The sequence below is a fragment of the Bufo bufo genome, chromosome 9, assembly GCF_905171765.1.
Source record: "Bufo bufo chromosome 9, aBufBuf1.1, whole genome shotgun sequence".
NCBI classification, from domain to species: Eukaryota; Metazoa; Chordata; class Amphibia; order Anura; family Bufonidae; genus Bufo; species Bufo bufo.
The window spans coordinates 19,050,252-19,065,598 of NC_053397.1; the positions used below are offsets into that span (position 1 = coordinate 19,050,252).

At 43.9% G+C, this 15,347-nt stretch overlaps 1 protein-coding gene across 2 annotated transcripts in view; it reads right to left on the reverse strand.

Annotated features, from left to right (window-relative positions):
* Window positions 1–15,347, reverse strand: part of IL17RE (interleukin 17 receptor E) — a 42,414-nt gene that overhangs the window by 11,564 nt on the left and 15,503 nt on the right. For both annotated transcript variants that reach the window (XM_040406747.1, XM_040406745.1), the window contains exons 2-10: window positions 13,802–13,817; window positions 12,626–12,772; window positions 7,652–7,758; window positions 7,367–7,490; window positions 6,075–6,211; window positions 4,638–4,700; window positions 4,198–4,264; window positions 2,865–3,034; window positions 2,333–2,380 (exon numbers count right to left, since the gene is read on the reverse strand). In XM_040406747.1, the coding sequence (XP_040262681.1) occupies window positions 2,333–2,380; window positions 2,865–3,034; window positions 4,198–4,264; window positions 4,638–4,700; window positions 6,075–6,211; window positions 7,367–7,490; window positions 7,652–7,758; window positions 12,626–12,772; window positions 13,802–13,817 (879 nt within the window). The remainder of the gene's footprint in view (window positions 1–2,332; window positions 2,381–2,864; window positions 3,035–4,197; window positions 4,265–4,637; window positions 4,701–6,074; window positions 6,212–7,366; window positions 7,491–7,651; window positions 7,759–12,625; window positions 12,773–13,801; window positions 13,818–15,347) is intronic.

The following is a 15,347-nucleotide window of genomic DNA, read 5'->3' on the forward strand; positions in this document are numbered from 1 at the left end:
CGGCTGCGCGAGCAAGTGGATTAAGGTGAGTTTAATTATTTTTTCTTTTTTTTTAACCCCTCCAGCCCTGTTGTACTATGCATTCTGTATTAAGAATGCTATTATTTTCCCTTATAACCATGTTATAAGGGAAAATAATACAATCTACAGAACACCGATCCCAAGCCCGAACTTCTGTGAAGAAGTTCGGGTTTGGGTACCAAACATGCGCGATTTTTCTCACGCGAGTGCAAAACGCATTACAATGTTTTGCACTTGCGCAAAAAAATCGCGCATGTTCCCGCAACGCACCCGCACCTTTTCCCGCCACGCCCGTGTGAAAGAGGCCTTATAGCTGCACCCTTGATTCCCAAAGTCAGAAAATCTAACAGAGATAATACAAATCATTTACTCAAGGCAAAGTGCATTGCTATACAGATAACATAAACATACTGCTGATAGGGCATAAGATTTCTGCACCGCCACCTGGTGGGCATATTACTGTATAACAATGCACTGTGCTGCCATCTGTTGGCAAGGTTATTTCCAAGCTGTCCCACTGGTTTTGAGTGAAATACACATAAAAGAACAGATTTTGGCTTTTTGAGGTTTTTTCCCCCCACTGAATTAAGTGAGCAATAAGACGTAAGAAGCATCTGTCAGTAGGACCAGGCAAGATACTGCCTGGTAGGGTTGATCATACTTATTTCAATAATACCTGCCTTGTGAAAATCGGTTGCGGCTTTTGCGAGAAAAAAGACTTTTATTCTTCATGCAAATTAGGTCTTCGGTGCACCAAGGGGCTGGCCACATCCCTCAGTGCACTGAATGCCTAATTTGCATAAAGAATTAAATTATTTCAGCTGCAATCAGTTTCCACAAGACAGGTGTCATTTTAAGCGGCAGGATCAATCCTACCAGACGACAGCATGCTTGGTTTACTTTGGGTTTGGGTTGATCCTGCTGGTGCTCTTTAAGGTGTACACACTTGAGAGCCATTTTTTTTTTTTTTTTATTGTGTGTAAATAGACCCCAAATTCTGTGCTGATCAATTTTTAAGATATCTTTATAAGGGGTCATCTTGTATAGAGCTGGAAGATGCTTAAATGATCTTTCTAGTTTTTCCTGCAGTCACCACTAGAGGGAGCTCAGGCGCTTATTGCAGTGTATGGACAGTAAGCTCCCTCTAGTGGTGGGATTTTATGATTGAACATTGAGAAGGATTTTCAGCTCTGTATAAGGCTGGTTTCACACAGGCGTGTCCGGATTAGGTCCGGATCCGTCCCGGTGCATTGCGGCAAACCCGCGCGACTAGGAACGCAATTGCAGTCAGTTTTGACTGTGATTGCGTTCCGATGTTCAGTTTTTATCGCGCGGGTGCAATGTGTTTTGCACGCGCGTGATAAAAAACCCGACTGTGGTACCCAGACCCGAACTTCTTTACAGAAATTCAGGTTTGGGTTAGTTGTAGTGTAGATTGTATTATTTCCCCTTATAACACGGTTATAAGGGAAAATAATAGCATTCTGAATACAGAATGCATAGTACAATAGCGCTGGAGGGGTTAAAAAAAATAAAAAAATAATTTAACTCACCTTAATCCACTTGTTCGCGCATCCGGCATCTCTTCTGTCTTCATCTGTGAGCAATAGGACCTCTGATGACGTCACTGCGTTCATCACATGGTCCATCACATGATCCATCACCATGGTGATGGATCATGTGATGAGCGTAGTGACGTCATCAAAGGTCCTATTGCTCACAGAAGTAGACAGAAAGAGATGCCGGCTGCACGAACAAGTGGATTAAGGTGAGTTAAATTATTTTTTTATTTTTTTTAACCCCTCCAGCGCTATTGTACTATGCATTCTGTATTCAGAATGCTATTATTTTCCCTTATAACCATGTTATAAGGGGAAATAATAATGATCGGGTCTCCATCCCGATCGTCTCCTAGCAACCGTGCGTGAAAATCGCACCGCATCCGCACTTGCTTGCGATTTTCACGCAGCCCCATTCACTTCTATGAGGCCTGCGCTGCGTGGAAAATGCACAATATAGCGCATGCTGCGATTTTCACGCAACGCACAAGTGATGCGTGAAAATTACCGCTCGTGTGCACAGCCCCATAGAAATGAATGGGTCCGGATTCAGTGCGGGTGCAATGCGTTCACCTCCCGCATTGCACCCGCGCGGAATACTCGCCCGTGTGAAAGGGGCCTAAGGCAAACAAGAGCTATCACCCTTATAACCATGTATTGAAAACCTAACCAGTGCAGAATTTTAAAGAGACAAAAAAAGACAACAGGAAGTATACACTCCCTTTAAGAAAAATATGTAGGCCTAGATTTACCTTAAAACACAGGTGATGATCGCTGTCAATGCTCTTAAAGTAATATATCTGCAAGACACAGAAAGTCGTAGAATAGATTATCACTCCAGCTGTTTAATGCTATATCCAGCCGGGCAATCCTCTGTAACCTAAACACATCTACCTCCTGCAAGATAGTTTGCTACAATGTATCAGTCTGCAGTGAGTTTAGCTCAGAGGATTATTGTCTGTGCTGGATACAGTTGTAGCAAAGCCTCTTGAATATTAGGCTCTGGGTGTAAACAATAATGCTTCCATTCACCGGCAGCAAGCAGAGATCTTTAAAACGGCGAAGAATTGAAACACAAACTATATTAGAACATTCCCACTGTTTTAACATTTGATATTGCTAAAATGGTGTTCAACGTGTGGCGTCCAGCTGTAGGAAAACTACAGCTCCCAGCATGCCCTGACATCCTGTTAGCTGTCAGGGGCATGCTGGGAGTTGTAGTTTTGAAACAGCTAGAAAGCCACGGGTTGCAGAGCCCTTCTGACAGCCTATAATAACAGTTACCTTCCCATGTTCTTTCATGGTGGCCTTGTGTTCCGTGACGCATCTTCCATTTCGCTTTCTACAAACAGTCACCGTCGGCTCCGCAGGACAAGGGCTCTCGAATCTTACGCTCATCGTGTTGGAGTGGTAATAGATTTCTTGCACAGACACCTGCAGTAATTCTTCAATGTCTTTAGTGAGAAGATGAACATGCATTACTATATACAATGGGTAGAATATATAAATGCACTGTATATAGGGTGTATACACCTAACGATATATAGGTTCATGTGCGTTACTTATCTCTGATATAGCCTGCTGCCACTAGGGGGAGCTAAATGCATATGTACTCATTCACTTCAATGGGAGATGCATAACACAGCAAGCACCCTCTAGTGGCGGCTGCAGGCAGCCAACTCTTTGGCTGTGTCATGGGGGAGTGTTGGAGCTCTGTATCAGAAACAGCACTTAATAGAATATGTGTAGTTGACGGTATTCGGAGACCATATCATTTTTAGATTTATTTCTTTACAAAACAATTTTTCACTGTAGCAATGGCCGCCATAGCAGCTCTGACATTTTACTGATCACGTGCAGCTCAACCAGTCCTGATAAGGCCTACTACATTCTCTCATTTGCTCCTCAGCAATTGGCTGCAGATTGATGCTTTGACATTTAAAATCAGTTGCTTGTTAAAGGGGTTCTCTCCGGGATTTACACATTGATGACCTATCCTCTGGACAGGACATCAGTATCTGATCGGCGGGGGTTCGAATCCTGGGACTGCTGCCAATAAGCTGTCCAAAGAGGCCACGGCGATCCGTGAGAGGTTAGGTCTCTTCCTAGGCCAGCGATGTCACCGCACGTTGGTCACATGGCCTAGGCGCAGCTCAATCCTATTCAAGTGAATGGGGCTGAGCTGCAATACCAAGCACGGCCACTATACAATGCATTGAAATGAGATATCCTCAGGATGCTTCATCAATATATGATCGGTGGTGGGGGTCTGACTCCTGTCACCCCGGCCAATCTGCTGTTTGAACGTGCCGCAGCAGCCAAATAAGTGTTGCAGCCTTTTCACGCTATACCAAGCACAGCGCTGACCATTGTATGGTGGCCGCACTTGGTATTGCAGGACCGTCCCATTCACTTGACTGGGACTAAACTGTATAGAAGGCCAAAGAACGTGATGTCTCAGGCCAAGGGAAGGCTGCAGTCCAACAGCTGATCGGCGGGGTTTGGACCCACGCCAATCTGATACTGATGAACTATCCTGAGGCTAACCCCAGATAACCCCTTTAAGGGCTTGTCCTACAATGAATCTAGGTAGTGTACATGAGAATACATTTCTTACAGGGTTCTGGACGCTCCAAGAAAGGACATTTCTTCTCCCGTTTGCTGTCACGATACGTGTAAAAGGCCTTTGGAAAAAGCAACACATTCAGTCTATATCAATGCATCTGCTGGCCTGAATGTCTCTTTCCGCTATTATTATGGGATGCCTGGCATTTAAGGACGGCCTTGGCGAGTGAGTGCCCCCCCCCCATGAATGGCTAGGGGTGAGGTCTTGTACATTTCTTTTTACTAGGTCGCATGCCCACTAACACAATGGACGCCCACTGGTCTCGGCGGGCACTTCAGGGAAGAGATTCACATGTCAGCTCCACCATAGGCTTCCGGTGGAGCACCCACTTTACAGAGTCGGGGGGGTGGGTGAGGGGCTTCATGCTGCGCCAGGTGTAACAAGAAAAGGAAGTTAGGAAGCAAGAACGGAACTATAGAAATGGCACTTACCTCAATACATAAACACGGCAGTAGGTTCTCATATGACAGAGAAGCATTCTTGGAGGAATTGATCTGCAGGGAAAATGGTAAGACAGTCAACACAGAGCTCCATATACACTAGTAGAAGGCCTGTATCCCTGCAGCCCCTGCTGGTTCAGTGTCTAGACAAGGCACGCTCAACCGGTGGCCCTCCAGCTGTTGTAAGACTACAACTCCCACAATGCCCTGCTGTAGGCTGTTCAGGCATGCTGGGAGTTGCAGTTTTGCAACAGCTGGAGGGCCGCAGGTTGAGCATGCCTGGTCTAAACATTGTATAACTTGCTATGATTCACCAGAAATCTCAGACCAGGCACCTTCCTAAAAATTTACTCCCCCCTCCTCATTCCTGCGCTCCTCTCCACTCTTGGGTGCTGCTCCTGCAAAAATATCCCGCCGCTGGCACCCAAACGTGAAGAGTGGCGCAGGGGCGATGAGTAGCCGCATGTCAGGGCTGGGGTCTGCATTTCTATGAAGGGTTTGGATTTATGGAGTCTGGTCTGAGATTTGGATTTAGAGGGTCTGCTCTGGGGCATCTTCTTTTATTTAGTGGGTCTGTATTTTAGGGGCTTTGGTTGGAGGGCCTGCATTTATTCAAGGGATCTGGAGACTGTAGTATAGCGGACCTGTATCTATGTTGAGGGTCTTAGTATATTTAGCGGGTCTGGTTGGGGGGCTGTATTTATTTAGGAGGCCTGGTCTGGAGAATGTTTCAGACCAGGGATCTGGGGGTCTGTGTTTATGTTGCAGATCTGTGTATAATTAGCGGTTTTGGATTTATTTATAGGGTCTGTTCTGGTGTCTGTATTTATTTGGTGGGTCTGTGTACATTTCGGAGATCTGGTTGGGGGTCTTTATTTACTTAAGGGTTTGGTCTGGAGACTATATTAGTACAGGGGGTCTGAGTGGCCTGTAGTGACTAAGGGGGTCTGGTAGGCCTGTATGTATTTTTTAGGTTTGGGGGCCTATGTTTATTTAGGGTGTCTGGTCTGGGGACTGTATTAGTACAGTGGGTCTGTAGTTAGTAAGGGGGTCCGGTGGATTTGTATGTATTTTAGGGGGTCGGTGTACTTTATGAGTCTGATCTAGGGTCTGTATTTATTTAGGGGGTCTGTGTATATTTAGGGATTCTGGTCTGAGGTTTATACCCTCAGTCTTTTGTCAGGTGCCATTACTCTCTAGGTGCCAGTCAACACCAAATTCAATAGTATCTGCACCCTCCACCATTGCCCTCCGGTTCCCCAGGTGTCTTTAGAGTACACCAACTTCCCTCATCTACACTGTTGTAAGGGCTATTTCTGTAACCGCACTGCTGATGGTTTCCAAGCATCAGTCAACAGGATTGTGAATGGGTCTCTGGAATGGCTGATCGGACATGATGTAACTGAGAACATTGCCGTATTGGCTTACCAGCTTCTTGCTGCTGCTTTCCAGATCCTCGCAGATATTGGCCTGATAACACAGCCGGACGTACACATCTGGACCATCGGGTACCGATATCTCAAACTTCTTCTCCTCTGCTTTGTGCTTATACTGGAAATCTGGTTCTTTCATGGGAAAGAGAAATATGGTAAATATAAATCTTTGAGTCGTCTTCTTCTGTAAAAATTCTCTTTCTTATCTTAATCTGTTTCTGAAACTTTGATGGTGATGATATTGACTATAAAGGTCAAGGTTAGGTTTTGAGGGTTTGTCCAATTCGGACCCTACCTATTTGTCAGAAGCATCCCAAGACAGTGTGTGTCATTACCTTGACCCCAAGCGATCAGATGTGATCGGCTTAGGAACCCAGCCTCAAGTGATCCATTACCCTGCAGTGCCACCACAGGTCAAGTGAATCATTGCACTCCTCCCCTTGCAATCAATGTGCTGTCTGTGTAAAGCCAGGCATGCTGGGTCCTCCGGTACAAGAAATGCCCTTTGTAACTGCTCTCCATTCGGGCTAATAGATGAGGGTCCTGAATGGGCACCCTTTTCTCGAAAGGCTTGACAGAACAAGGCTTAAAAAAAGCTCTCCGGGTCTTTAACAAATTTTGATTCTTCTTTCCAGAGAAGAATACTTACCTGCTGTCCGACACTCGGTTCCACACTTCAGATTCCCCCTTACAAACTTCTGGCACAGATTGGGGGTCACTTGAGCTGCATCCAATCACTGAATGCAGTGGTGATGTGTCCCCCAAGCAGCACATCACCCCCCATCCATGCTGGAAGTTTACAAGCAGGGACCAGAGAGCGGCAAAGGCAGCAGTAGACCAAGGGAGCCGAAACCTAGCAGCAGGGACTAAGTAAGTATACTTCCCACCAGAGGTCTGTTGGGAAGAGGTGGAGCCCAAATTTGTTAAAAAGTTGGAGAACCCCCTTTAAGGGCTTATATTTACATAAAAATCCTTGCATGTAATATGCATGTGGGGACCCCACATTAACCAGAATTATTTTGCTCAGAATAGGCAAAAAAAAGAAAAAGAAATAAAAAGCTCTTTCCCTGCCTCTCTCCCAGCAGGAAATCCCAGCACAATCCCAGCCGCCAATCAGCAGCAATCAGCTTCACAGATACAGAGCCTTGTCTGCTATCAGATATGGCAGTCCATAAACATCTCTTTGGATGAACAATGGGTTGGGCTCCTCCTTACTGATTGCTGACTGACCGCCATTTGCATTTTCTCACTTTGCTGTTTACAATCCCTTTAAGATGGGGAACTTACTTGCATCTCGGTTGGAAATGTAGTACATTTTATTAACAGACAAGCCATAGTTCGGCTGGGTTAACAGTGTAACAGATATGTATTGTCCAGCCGTGACGCTCCAGCAGTCATACGACACTTCCCACTAGACGGAAAAGAAGGGAGATGTATGGGTTAATAGCGTCTACGAAATGTCCTGTAGGTAGCGGCTGAGATCTACATCAGTGGTCCAGCTTTTGCAAAACTAGATCCCCGCATGATGGGAGTTGTAGTTTTGCAACACTACTGGTCCACATTGTTACTTACCAAATTTTCTATTTTAGAACTTTTTTTCTTTATAATCCGGAATGAATGAAATGTATTTTCACTTAGTTCCAGACCCCGAACCACAAAACCTCGGAGTCTGGGGAGCCCTAAAACAAGAGACAAAAAACAGGACCTTGAATTAAAGAGTCACTCCAGACAAGTGATTCACTGTGTGATGCCCAGTGCAGGGGCGGAGCATGACACACAAACTGTGTGTCATGCTCTGTTGTGTTTTTTTTTTTTTTATCCAAATGCTCCGCCCCCTCAGGCCCTGCACTAGGCATAACACAATGTATCAGTCAGATCTCGACAATTACATGACTCATGGAAGCATAAGGTAAACCTTTGGTATATGTGACCCAAAATGATAAATCCCACAGTAAACAAGGCCTCATATAGCTATGTAGAGTTGAAAATAAGAAAATTTTAAAAATTTTAAAAAATTATAGCCGACAAGACCAAATCAAATCCCTCCGCCCTCCGTCCAACCACCACCCCCTTGACATTTATATGTACTTATAGGCTAAGGGCTGTCATAGTCAGACCACCCCTTTAAGGTTAAAAGGGGTGGTCAAAAGGGGTTAAAAACACAAGTACAACAAGTCAAGTTGCTCTGACTTATTACTACCTTATGCACAGAATTGTTTGTTTTCTTTTTTGTTTGTTTGTTTTGTTTTATAAATTGAACACAATTTTTCCCCCCCTAAAATGAGGAAAATTGGCTTCTACCTCACAAGGCTTTTTGCCTTCCTCTGGATCAACTTGCAGGATAACAGGCTGAACTGGATGAACAGATGTATTTTTTTCAGCCTTACAAGCTCTGTTACTATATTACACTAGAGGGCAGTGTCTCTCTGACTTCATATAACCCATAGTAGTGTAGAAATGACATCATTGCTACGGTATTATTTTTAGTAGAGGTTACTGCCAGGAATGTCTTGATTTATCTGGGAAAGATCTTTGCAAATACCATAAAACCCCATAAAATGCACAGACCTTTAAATCTGTGAAGAAAATAAATACCGGATCCGTCTTTCCAGATGACACCGGAGAGAGGGATCCGGTATTTCAATGCATTTGTCAGACGGATCCGCATCTGGATCCGTCTGACAAACGCCATCCTTTTGCGTCAGGATTGCCGGATCCGGATGGAACTGCCTGTCGGAATCCTCTGCCGCAAGTGTGAAAGTACCCTTATAGGGGTACTGTACTTGTCTTTATTATGGGGTACTGTAATTGGTGATATATGACTGGCTGTGTTATGGCGGTACTGTAACTGGCTGTATTATATGGCTGGCTGCATTATGGGAGTACAGTAATTAGCTATATTATATGACTGTCTGTATTATATAGCGGTACTGTAACTGGCTGTATTATGTGGCTGGCTATGTTATGGGAGTATTGTAATTAGCTATATTATATGGCTGGCTGTGGTATGGCAGTACTGTAACTGGCTGTATTATATGGCTGGCTGCATTATGGGAGTACAGTAATTAGCTATATTATATGACTGTCTGTATTATATGGCGGTACTGTAACTGGCTGTATTATATGGCTGGCTGTGTTATGGGGATACTGTAATTGTCTGTGTTATGGGGTACTGTAACTGGCTGTATTATATGGCTGGCTATGTTATGGCGGGACTGTAACTGGCTGTATTATATGGCTGGCTGTGTTATGGCGGTACTGTAACTGGCTGTATTATATGGCTGGCTGTGTTATGGCGGGACTGTAATTAGCTATATTATATGACTGACTGTATTATATGGCTGGCTGTGTTATGGCGGGACTGTAACTGGCTGTATTATATGGCTGGCTGTGTTATGGCGGTACTGTAACTGGCTGTATTATATGGCTGGCTGTGTTATGGCGGGACTGTAATTAGCTATATTATATGACTGACTGTATTATATGGCTGGCTGTGTTATGGCGGTACTGTAACTGGCTGTATTATATGGCTGGCTGTGTTATGGCGGGACTGTAATTAGCTATATTATATGGCTGACTGTATTATATGGGGCACTATTATGTGGACACTGTTACTACTATGTAAAAAAAAACAAAAAAAACAGACATGTGGGATGTAAGGTTATTTCAAAACCAACACTGTTTATTAATTGGGCACATAATGTTCTTCCCAAACCAGTAATCCCAGTCCACATACTGGGACACCACACATTGCCTCAGCAATCTGCTTGGTTACATAAATGTCAAGCTGCACAAAAAAAATTGTGTTTAGATCCAAGATGGGGAAATGCAAATGTACAAACAAGGATGTGAACCCACTGCCCGGCGGGCGTTCCCTCCGTTTAGTGAGAGTTGTCATGTACAATTACCCAGCATGCTCTTCACCTCCAGTACAAACTAATAAATACACTGGACCTCATTTATCTAAACTGTGTCTGTTGCCCATGGCAACCAATCAGGGCTCAGCTTTTATTTCTTAAACTGCTCTGGTAAAATGAAAGCTGAGCTCTGATTGGTTGCTATGGGCAACAAGGATTTTCTATTACACAGGTCCACGTTAAGTTGGTTATAAACATGGAGACCGTTAGTTACTCATTTATATAGCGCCAACCTATTCCGCAGCGCTGTACAGAGACTGTCATCACTCACATCAGTCCCTGTTCACACTGGGGCCCACAATCTAGTTAACCAAATCAGTGTGTGTGTGCGTGGGGGGTCATTTAAGACTGGGGCAAGAGGGGCAGGCCATTTAATAAATTTGTCGCAACTGTACTCCCCAGTGTGTTTTTGAGGGGGTGGAAACCCAGACAAAGGGAGAACATACAAACTCCATGCAGACATTATTCCTGGTGGGATTCGAACCCAGGGCCCCAGCGCTGCATGTCCAGCTTTTTAACCCCTTAACACATAATGCCGTACTTGTACAGCATTATGAGCAAGGGAATGTATGGAGCAGACTGCTGCGGTGATCCCACTCCATACGTGGCGGGTGCCGGCTGAATTATGCAGCAGACACCCGATCGTCATGACCGGGATCGTCAATGTCACCGAAACCAGTCCTTTAACCCCTCAGATGCCACGTTCAAAAACGATCGCGGCATCTGTGAGCTTAGGCAAAAGGACGCGGCTCCCTCTGCCTCCTGATCGGAGCCCCCGCAGTGAAATTGCAGGGCTCCGCTCGTTTACCATGACAGACTGGGGCCTGCTGAAGGTTCCCAGGCCTGTCATGGTGATCTGCCTGCTGAGCTGTGTACAAGGCACTGCTCAGCAGAGAGCACATCAAAATCCCATTCACCATAATAGATTTATATTATGGTGAATGGAAGAAAGGAACAAAAGATGCCAGGTTCTAGCTCGCTATGGGTGCTAAAAGTTATTATGCAAAAAGTAAAAAAAAAATATACATATAAATATTACAAAAACATATTACATATAAAAACATATAAACTATAAAAAACTAAACATAACATGTATCGTTGTGTCCGGAAATGTCTGAACTATTAAAATATATAAAAAATTTCCTGCGTGGTGAACATCGTAATGGAAAAAACTATAAAAACACACGATTTGCTTTGTTTAATCACCTTGTCCTCCCAAAAAAGTTGAATAAGGGCTCATGCACCTGAACGTATTTTTCTTCCATTTCCATTCAGTTTTTTTACAGGTCTGTATATGGAACAATTCATTTCAATGGGGATTGAAAAAAACAGAAATTACTCTGTGTGCATTCTGTGTCCGTATATCCGTTCCGAAAAAAGGTAGAACATGTCCCATTCTTTTCTGTTTGGCGGACAAGGTCAGACATTGTTACAATGGATATAAAGCCTACAAACCTCCCTATTGCTATTGTTACTATCAGTGATGGCCAGTTCGCCCGCGGACACATGCGATCTGCCATCTTAACTCACAAGTCCGGCGATGCACAGGTAAGTCCTTACGTGTGCCTGTGCGCGAGCCGGTCTGAAACAAATGCGGTCACCGGGAGCAGGCAGTTCTGAGAACAGCCGCCGGGGGCCTTCATCGGGCTGTTCTCGGAACTGCCTGCACCCGGACACCGCATTTCATTTCAGTCCGGCTCCCGCACAGGCACAGGTAAGGACTTACCTGTGCATCGCCGGACTTGTGCGTTAGGATGGTAGCTTGCATGTGTTCGCAGGCGAACACAGCGAACTGGCCATCACTGGTTACAATGGATTCCCCAAAAAAACGGATGCAACACGGATGTCATACTTTTTTTTTTTTTTTGCGGATCTGTGCATGAGCCCTTAAGGCCTCATGCACATGAACGTATTTTCTTTCCGTGTGCATTCCGTTTTTTTGTGGACTGTATACGGAACCATTCCTTTTTAATGGATCCGCAAAACAAACGGAAGCTACTTCGTGTGCATTCAGTTTCCGTATGTCCGCATTTCTGTTCCGCAAAAAAATAGAACATGTCCTATTATTTTCCGCATTACGGACAAGGATAGGACTGTTCTATTAGGGGCCAGCTGTTCCGTTCTGCAAAATACGGAATACACATGGACGTCATCCGTGTATGACGTCCATACTATGCAAATTTGGTATCGCCGTAATCGTATTAAGCCACAGAATAAGGACGTCTTCTCAGTTATAGCACACAATGAACGCCGTAATATCAAAACCCAGAATTGAAAAAACAAAAATGGGCCCAGTCCTTAAAGGGATATATGACACAATGATCACACACCGGCCTCGTACAGCTTTCACTAAAGGAATTTGAGCTTTCCTTCCAAATAAACGGTTAAGACGCCCACAAAAGTTACTCAGTAACAACGGTTGTCAGAATTAGCTTTCAGTTCTGTCATGGTGCAGACAGGTTTACCGTGCTACAAAACAATGTGCAGGGCGATTCACTGCCATGCCAGGGTATCTAAGCCTGTCCTATGTGATACAGGGTAAAGTAATCACATCCCTTGTGAAACAGCGCCACTCTTGTCCACAGGCTTTGTCTGGTATTGCAGCTCAGCCCCCCTGTAAGTTACCTACCTGTAGCATTCACTGAAATGTTGATGCGCAGGCACGGTTTACATGACAGCCCATCACGCAGCGACACGGTGGATATGGTGAGAGATTCGGAGGGAAGGGCCCGGTATGTGGTCAGAGCGCTCACATTGGACACAAAGTAAAGAGGTTCTGTACAGGGGAAAAAATACCAAAACATTTATTAGGGACTCATTAGGGGGAATGTATCAAGTCTGGTACACAAGTCAAAATTTGGTGCCGGTTTGCACAAAGTTTGCAACTTTTTGTCATTTCATCCCACCGGGCATAGCTTGGTATGTTAATCAGCTCCATGCCAGATTTATCAGTGCAATCAGTTCCAAAATCACTCCAGAGAGTGAAGCATTTGTACCTAGGAAACTGGCTCCATGTGCGCTTGGCAGTTGAAGGCATCTGTGTTGGTCCCATGTTCCTATGTGCCCGCATTGCTGAGAAAAATGATGTTTTAATATATGCAAATGAGCCTCTAGGAGCAACGAGGGCGTTGCCATTACACCTACAGGCTCTGCTCTTTCTGCAACTGCCGCGCCCTCTGTACTTTGATTGACAGGACCATGCAGTGTAAACATCATCACACCTGGCCCTGACTTCTCCTATATTGAAGAGGGAGTGTCAAAGAGCAGAGAGAGCTCAGCCTCTAGGTGTAATGGTAACGCCCCCATTGCTCCTAGAGGCTCATTTGCATATATTAAAACATCATTTTTCTCAGCAATGCGGACACATGTGAACATGGGACCAACACAGATGTCTTCAGCTGCCAAGCGCACATGTAACAGGTCAGCTGGTGTCATAGGGACAGAACTGCTGACAGATGCCCTTTAAAGATGTGCCAAATTTATCAATGCACAGCTTTTAATAAATTTGGCACAAACCTTTTGCTAATGCACACTCAAACCAGAGTCCTGTCCTGATACATCCCCCCCATCATCCGAGCATGTGTCTGCACATATTTTAGGCTTATGGCTAGGCTTTCGTATACTACATAAAATGGCTATCCTTGCATATGCTTTTACATCCTGTAGGTGTCAGTATACTTGTATACCTTCTTATACTACGGCCTATATGATGAGTTACAGTATCTGCTCATAAACTGTATATATATATATATATATATATATATATCCTTGTTATAAATGATAAGGAACGTAAAGGGATAATTACCTTTTAGTTTAAATTGCTGAAAGTGAAGAGAGAGAAAAAACAACAACATTAGAAGGCAAAAATACAAAAAATTGTAAAAAAAAAAAATCACAATGAAAAATATCATTATAAAAGAATAAAGTTCAATATCATAATAATAATAATAATAATAATAATAATCAAATATTCCATAGGATCTCTGTGAAGTCTCCATTAGAAGAAAGGCTTTCTAATATACTTTTCTTGACTTTTTCACAACCTCTGCATGCTGGCATTGAATGGACATGTTCTTGTTTTCAATGATACAGTCTTTTCTAGAGAACCATGTGAGCAGGGCATGATCAGGACGCATCTTTAGCTTTTGGATGTAAATGGAAATCTTTCCATTCACTGACAGCAAGCAAGCTGCTAGTTTTCAAGCGCAAAATTGGTTGGGTCTTAAAAATGTCAATTTCGAGCGGAGGACACTATGTTCTATGTGCAACGCCAAGTATAATTGCAACGTTTAATTTTAAGGTGTAATTAATTTTTTTATTACAGACCCTGGCACTAAATGGTGTAATTAATCGGATAAACTCACGAGATTGGCCTCGTGTTTTCTAAGGCAAGAAGAATGTTTGTTTTATTTGGTTGTGTGATTAAGGTCATCCTCTTGGCATTTATTGTCTGGCGGTCACCGGGTGGCACTATGTGCAGGGACACTATGGCAGCTGGGTAGTGCCCCGTGGTGCTGACCGGAGAAGGCACGCAGGACATATTTCAGGTTACGCCATTCAAACGTGTTAATAATTAGTAGAGGTTTCAGATAAACATCTATTTCAGGAACAGCGCCACTCTTGTCCATAGGCTGTTTTTTGCATTGCAGATCAGTTCCATTTGCTTAAATAAGGGCTCATCCACACAAACGTATTTTGTTTGCGTGTCCGTACCATTTTTAAATATTTTTTTTTTGTGGATAGGATGTGGACCCATTCATTTCAAGGGGTCCACCAAAAATGCGACATCTGTATGTCCGTTCCGTGGCCCCACATAAAATATAGAGCATGTCCTATTCTTGTCCATTTTGGAGGACAAGGAGAGGCATTGTTACAATGGATCCGCAAAAAAAAAAACGGACACAACAGGAATGTCACATAGACGTCATCCGTATTTTCTGCGGAAAATACATACGGTCATGTGCATGTAGCCTAAAAAGTTGATTTGTATAAGGGCTCATGTATTTCGCGGTCCGCAAAACAGGGATCTGCAAAAATTACGGATGACGTCCGTGTGACATCCGTATTGCATAATTTTTTTTTTTCTGGATCCATTGTAAGAATGCCTATCCTTGTCCACAAAATGGACAAGAATAGGACATGTTCTATATTAATTATTGTGTCCTGATCAATCACATATAATTCAGATTAACAAAACATTGAACGTAAGGCTGTAATGTAACCAAATATGAAAAAAGTCAAGGAGGGTGAATACTTTAGCAAGGCACTGTATCTGATAGAGGAGGGTCCCACCTCTGGCACCAGCCCTTACATCCAGAATGGGGGTCAATTGACACTTGCATTTCCTAGTG